The 7,467-nt window shown below is 39.2% G+C and overlaps 1 protein-coding gene across 2 annotated transcripts; it reads right to left on the bottom strand.

Annotated features, from left to right (window-relative positions):
* Window positions 1-689: 689 nt before the first annotated feature.
* Window positions 690-6,957, bottom strand: LOC146059172 (aquaporin-2-like). Of its 2 annotated transcripts, none has more exons than XM_083171293.1 (4): window positions 6,591-6,957; window positions 5,954-6,114; window positions 3,597-3,677; window positions 690-1,998 (listed from the first exon to the last, which is right to left on the bottom strand). In XM_083171293.1, the coding sequence occupies exons 1-4, from the start codon at window positions 6,955-6,957 to the stop codon at window positions 1,792-1,794; spliced, it is 816 nt and encodes a 271-aa protein (XP_083027419.1). In that variant the 3' UTR covers window positions 690-1,791. The 2 variants fall into 2 exon arrangements, with proteins under 2 accessions (XP_083027419.1, XP_083027418.1); XM_083171292.1 differs by having other exon boundaries at window positions 5,954-6,118; window positions 6,595-6,957.
* Between the last annotated feature and the right edge of the window lie 510 nt (window positions 6,958-7,467).

Below are 7,467 nucleotides of genomic sequence, written 5' to 3'. Positions count from 1 at the left end.
TGTGTTTTATTGGTAAAGTGTTTGCATGTAGAACATATTGGAGTGTTTTATACTCTGTACATATCAAATAAGTAAAACTCTACTGATATATGTGGCAGCATATAAGAAGTGGCTATAATCATTTTAATGGGATAACACTTTGCACCTTGAACTGATAATAACATCTCCGATAAAGGGTAGAATTATGTCTATACAATATTTGCTTATTTATACAGTAGCAGCTTTATACACATTTTATTACTAATAAAAGTATGTTTATTATAAAAATAACATTTACATTACACAGTTTATAAGGTAATAATAGTACCATTGTCATTTAAAAAAAAATAATAATACTATAGGGCTTCTTGTCTTAGAAACCAGTTTTGTAGTTTATCACTGAGAAGTATACTGTACTGTACTTCTTTGCTGTTTAGGTACTGTATAACAGAAAGTGATTTTATATACTGTAACAATATCAAAGCAATTCCATTGAGTGTATAAGCAAAGCTCTTCTATGTACACTATAATACACAAAGGTAGTTGGTTATTACATTTCTACCTTATAAAGCATGTTTGTAAGACTGAGAACACATTTATATTTTATATGTACACACACACACACACACACACACACACACACACACACACACACACACACACACACACACACACACTCTGAAGGGTCTGTTTGTACCTTTAAGACATACACAATCAGACTTTACTATTGGTTATCTTTTATGTATTTCATATATTGCACTTTGTATCTTCTTCTGTATGTCTTCTTGATTTAATGTTTTTTTTTTTTTTTTTGCAACTGAAAATCTTTAATTAGATTTTTATTTTAAGGAATTCATATAAACAGTATCCTACAATGATTTGCTTTATTTTTAACCTAAATTGACTCAAGGTTTGTTAATGGAGAAAACAGATGAATTAGCCAGGTGGCACTGTACATCCTTCCTGAATTGTGGGGCTCGTATATAACAAATAAGGCATGGCCCCCTTCCCTTTCTTGAACCCATGGTGTGCCTGGTGAGAACTCTGGTTTCGACAGCACTGGCTGCACTACTCGACCCCTACATTCCTTCAAGGGAAATGTTAACAGTGTTCATGACAAATTATACCTAAATTTACCTAATGGTGGCCTACAATTAAATGGTAACTACAATTATGGTGCCCCCCCCCCCCCCCCCAAACATTTTCAGCTGCCCCTGCCATGTAACCAGTGGATCCCCTTCCAGCGGATGTTACTACCAGGTCTGTTGCTTCTGACTCCATTAAAAATGTCCCTGCCAAAATGAAGACTGCATTCTTAATAACTTTCTTCTATGAGGAGGAGGTCATTTTGTGAGGGACATTTTAATGGGGGCAGGCACACTGGGACCGCAAACAAGTATCTGCTGGTCCTGGCAGTAGACCCGACAGACCTCCCAGTGGCCACAGCTACCCAGTGGCTCCAAACCACTGCTGGGTCTGGGGGGATAGTGCTAAGCCACTAGTGGGAGCTGTCTGTTGCCTGGAGCTCTGTTTGCCTCAGTCTGCTCATGTATTCCTTGGATTTGAGCATGATGATTCACACGGCACAGGTGACAAACACTTTGGGCAACTAAGCAATAGCACAACTTGTCCAGGGTCACCTGCATCTGAGCAGTGTAATGCATGGGTCAAACAAAACTTACGTACAGGGAGAACTTTTTTGACCATATGTAGAGTAATGGGACATTCTGTACTATACGGTATATTCATTATCACGTCCATAGAAAGAGCTGTGTTCATCTGTGAATATCAGCATAAAGGCTCTGTTTTGTGTTACATTTTCTCTTTGTTATTTGGTTGGCTCTGGATAGAATTGAGGCTAACAGATTGCTTTCGTCTCTCCTCTATTTGTTTCTCTTGTAAAATGTTGCAACGTAGTTGTTCCATTCTCTGGCTGGTGCTTACTGAGTAAGGGGCTAATACATAGTCATAAACCAGGCATGCAAGGATTCCTCCTGCGAGTGGCCCCACCCAGAAAATCTGTATCAAGGGGGAAAAAAAGAAAAGGAACGCTTTTAAATACATGATATCTCTCTGTTTCTAAGTATCAAATCAGAATATGTCTGTTTTTTGGGGGAAACAGCAGGTGTAGCCGTCAAAACAGCGTGGCTCACGGATAAATGCAATGGGCTCCCTGCATTAGCTGCGAACCTTGCTGTTTGGGGGAATCCTCATTTCATCTGACAGCGAGGGTTCCCCCATAACATTGAATACAGTGAGCGGCCGGCGCAGGGGTTAAACGGCGAGGGTCACTTGTTTTCAGCGATCCTCGCTGTTTAACCCCCCGCCGGCTGCAATGAATATGGCCCTTTGTGAGCCAAAGCTATATTCAGTGCACAAAATGGCATTCAATGTTTAAATATATAAATATTGTTTCAGTGCACAAAACTACTGCCTACACTATAGCCTGCTGGTTTCCTTCTTTAAAAAAAAAAAAAAAAAAACACATTTCTTATTCCTCTTACCATATTTGACTTATTTTCTATGGGCAGATATGTTAAGAATGGAGAAGAGATCAAATTAAAGGTGATAATGCGGCAGCCAATCAGCTCCTAACTGTCACTTTCAAACCCAGTCTGTAACTTGATAGTTACGAATTGATTGGCTGTTGAGTTATCACCTAAAATATCTTCCACGTTTACCTCACATCTGCACTCTAAATTGAATCTGGTAAACTTTTGCATTAAAGTAAGAAATGCTTCACTATATTTGAAGTGTTTGTATACTGTATGTTGTCACATAAACTAAATGATCAGACGTGGAGGGTGGTGGATAAAGATGTGAAAGAGATAAATGAGTGAGAGGGAACAGGAGATGAGGAATAATGTGGGAGGGGAATGTAGATGAGGAAAAGAGAGAGAGAGAGAGAGAGAGAGAGAGAGAGAGAGAGAGAGAGAGAGAGAGAGATGGTGGAGGGGGACAGAGATGAGAATGGTAGACAGAAAATGAAGTGGGAAAGAAATGAGAAAGATGGAGGAAAGCGGGTTGGGAAGGTAGGGGAAGACAGAATAAAAAAAAATATATATACAAACAGGCCCAGTTACTAGTTAATGAAACTAAACAACTGAGTTCGAAAGCTTGAAATACACATGATAAACTAAGGATTAAAGCTTCTTCTATCTCTGAAATCCTCTGGACTTAAATACTTAGAAGTCAATTCAATCAGCGGGAAGCAGTGGCTAATTGAATTCACCCCTTTATATTGCTAAAATAAAGAACGTTGCTGAATCACCAATGACTTTGGAGAAGTGAGTAATTCCAAAAGTTCATAACACTAGTAGTATACAATGTCCAACTTTATTCAAATAGTATAATGTAAATGTAAGGTTCATCGCATGGGTTGACATGTGCTCACTATAATCACTTATTTATATTTTACTTTATCTAGAACTTAGACCTTGAAGACCTTTCAAGGATGACACAAAACACTTGTGTAGGATTTCAGCTGAATGGGCAAATCCTCACTCAGATACAAATACAGTAGCAATAAAGTATTAATTCAGTATATAGAGATATCACATGAATGGTCTCTTAACAATGACCTACAGAAAAATAAAAATCCTAAAGAGTTGTCTCACCCAATGGTATCGAAAGTTCCCAGTAATCAGCGCTGGGCCAAAAGAACGTGCTGGGTTCATTGAGCATCCCGTGTAATATATCTAGATAAGGACAAAACATATTATATTAATAATCAAATCAATAATTTGGACACCTTTCCTGATGGCTAGAGATACTGTAGTAAAACATAAAATGTGACATCCTTCCATATAGTGATATTGCTTGTATCATAAAGGCGGGAGATTTATGCATATCGGCCACCGAGTAGGTTAATGTGTGTTCCTAAATATAGTGTGGGTAGACATCGCCTGGTGGACAAAAAGTAAAGCCTGCACCTCTTTTATGGTGTTTAGAGAAAAACATATTCCAACCCCCGAGACAGTAAACTTAAGAGCTTGAGGGGTAGATTTATTAACATGTTGTTAACGTTCTTTATGAAACAAGTTTCGCTTCACCACTTTTTCGTGGTGAAGTGGCCCCGCAGTTCGCCTGAATGTATTATTGCTGATGTATTCCTTATGTGAGTGCGTTATCCCCACCCGACGGGGATACGCTTCCTCCCATAACGGACATGCGCTCCCCTCTGCTACTAACTACTGCGCATGCGCCGGTTACCTTGTCTCGTGATGTGTACCCGGCGCATGCGCAGATACATTCGATGGACGGCGGGGACAAGCAGGCGAAGCAGGGAAGCTGAGCCTGTGAGGAGAAGGCACCGTTTCCTCAGGATTATTCCTGCTTTTTAAGGTAATATTAGCCTTTCTCCTCCATCCGCTCAATGCTTCCCCGGCAGCTCCAGCGTCTGGTGCGCCCGGGCGCAACATCAATAAAGTTTATTGAAAAGAACAAAAAAAAAAAGAGAAGAGAAGCTTGCAGCGACAAAAAAATCAGGCGTTATGGACAAGGGGGAGAGACAGCAACGAATGTGCTAAAAGAAGATTCATAAATTAGGTAGGACTGATGGGCACAGTACTAAAATTAGTGCATGCGCTAAGCCGCCTCCCCCGCAACGCCACCGATAGAGGACCCGCATCGCCGGTGTGATAGATCAGGGGATGCAGTATCCCCTGCTTTAAAGCACAGGGATAGTGCATATTCCCCTTAACGACAGATAACTACCCCTGAGTGAGATACAGTGAAAGAAATCAAGTACCAAGCACTGGGGTAGATGTATTAAGTCTGGAGAAGAGATAAACTGGAGAAAAAGTGAAAGGAGATAAAGCACCAGCCAATGAACTGTGCTGCAGATTTATTAACCTCGGTGAAGTGATAAAGTGTTTGGTTTTTATCACTGGCCAATCAGCTCCTAACTATGAAGTTACAGGCTTGGTTTGAAAAATGTCAGGTACGAGCTGCTTGGCCGGTGATAAAAACCAGACACTTTTTCACATCACCGAGCTTAATAAATCTTCCCCTGTGTTTGAAATATGACAGTTAGGAGTTGATTGGCTGGTGCTTTATATCTTCTTTCACTTTATCTCCAGTTTATCTCTTCTCCAGGCTTAATACATCTGCCCCACTGACTCCTAATTTTCATTTATCAAACTATGAGGTCTCTTTACAGAGTTTTGGATGGAGATAAAGTAACAGCCAATCAGCTTCTAACTGCCATGTTACAGGCTGGTGTTTGAAAAATTCCAGCTAGGAGCTGGTTAGTTGGGACTATACATTTTAAATTTACCCAAAAGTATGTAAAATGACAGTAACAAGCTGGTACTTTATCTCTACATGCTTTCATAAATCTCCTCCATAAAATCAGGGTGAGGAGTTTATAGATCTTTCGGTAATAAATACTATATACTAACTATACTATACTGTAATATAAACTATATAGCAATGCATTATGGAGGAGGAAGAGGATACAGGATAATGATAATCCAACATCTTTGCTTTAAGTGGTAATGCATTTTTGGAGATTGCAATTTAGGGGGGTATTAAATGTTTCCCCTTCCGATTTTCTAAAATAAGGTATTTGACTATTCATTCCTGGACGTTTGCAGGGAAACGGCCGGGATTCGCGGTTGCAGATCCGACTCTTTGAAAGACCGGATCTGCATTTGTGGATATAACTGCTAAATTTATGAATTAACAGCCACCTCCGTGGAAAAAGACATGGATTCATGGATCTTTTCTGATTGTTTCCAAAAATCGGGAAAAAAAAAGAAATAACATTGAAAAAAATGGAATGCCAATTCCATCCTTTGCGGAAATGGCCGCTAAATATTGTAGGTTTCATTGTATTCCTCATTTACATTTATCATTACCAATATTTATAGTGTTTACTCTTGCACCTAATCAGTGAAAAGGGCATATTTAAAATGTGAAGGACAGGTTGTTTATGTATGTACAGTATATATACATATATAAATATATATACCCCAAGTAAGTGCCCGAAGACAACTGAAAGACCAATAGATATGGCTGGAAATCCAACGTTGTCTGTCCTCCGGCTATCCGTTGTGGCAAAGATACAGAGGACCAGTTGAAATGTCAGGAAGATCTCAATGCCGACAGCTTGTCCGGGTGTGGTATTGTTGGCTGGCTGTTCAGTGATACAGGTTAATGACAATGATGTGTTATTGCATTAGATTGAATTTCAACAACTTTATGAACTATTAAATGCAAAACAACACTGGAATGCAGACAGATCATAATCGCATGTAATTATTAGGTTCCTGTTAACCGTATGCTTTAGGAATCTAAGCCTGCCTGAGGGTTCATGGGAATTGTTCTGTAGCTAGGATACATAGCTTTGTAGATGTATAACTACCAAACAATGTCATGTAGACTTTGTATCTCTTTTAGCATTTCATATAAATAACTCATGCATGGAAGATGATATTAATCAATGTACTGAGTACTGTGCCCAGAGATTTGCTCAGGTATACAAAAGGGCAATATATCTTTAGCAATACTCCATTAAAAATAAGAAATATATTGAATGTAAAAAGAACAAAAACTATACAAAAACAAAAAATAAAAAAAGTGTTATTTTTATATAGTTTGTATTAAACATACCTGGTTCACTCCAAAACTCCCTTTGATGTCATCTGGGACAAACTCATAAAGTAAAGCTGCTCCTATCACTGCACCCAGCATCTGCGCGATGATATAAAAAAAGGCCTTTACAACTGATATCTTGGCTCCAATAAGAAATGCCACAGTAACAGCTGGGTTCAGATGGGCCCCGCTGATTTGGGCCACTGCTTCCACCATGGTACCTATTCCCAAACCGAAAGTTAAGGCTATCTGTAGAACTGTTGGAAGGGATGAGGACCATGTTAGAGTTGAACCCAGGCCAATAAAAACAAATAAAAAAGTTCCTAACAGCTCAGCTAGGAAGGGCTTGAAACTGAACCCGGCACATAGCTCTTTCAGCATGACTACAGCCTATAAAAAGTTAGAAAGCTAGAATAAAATCTCCGCTGGTGTTCAGACTTGTGCTATAGTCTACTGGATGATTAAAGCACTTGTTAGGAAGTTATATATCACTTTGTACAACAGGAAACGTGCCAGGTTATCCCAGGGAGAGGTGTGGTGCAGCTACCAGTCAGATAGCATGGAAAATTTACTATGCATGACATGTAATAGCAGCACTGCCACTGTACAATGCTTGCATCCAATTGGTTGATGTGATTCACCTACTGAAAAGATTGAGCTCTGGGAATTAGTAGTCTGGAAATGCCCATCTTTTGTGACATGATAAAGAAGTTTGCTGTATAGAACCCTATTGGCCATGATCCAAGGGAAAGGTTGAAGTTGTATATTTTAAGCAACAGGTAATTAAATTTTTCCAATATCAGTTGTGTAATTCACTTTCTATCAGTTAATTGGTTCATGAAAAAAAATGTTTTGAAGGGTGGTTTCAAATACTGGACACAGGTGGAGTAA

Source organism: Crinia signifera, chromosome 2, assembly GCF_055691185.1.
Source record: "Crinia signifera chromosome 2, ASM5569118v1, whole genome shotgun sequence".
Lineage (NCBI taxonomy): Eukaryota > Metazoa > Chordata > Amphibia > Anura > Myobatrachidae > Crinia > Crinia signifera.
Note: the sequence above shows the minus strand (reverse complement) of the source record. Positions and strands in the feature narration are given on the sequence as shown.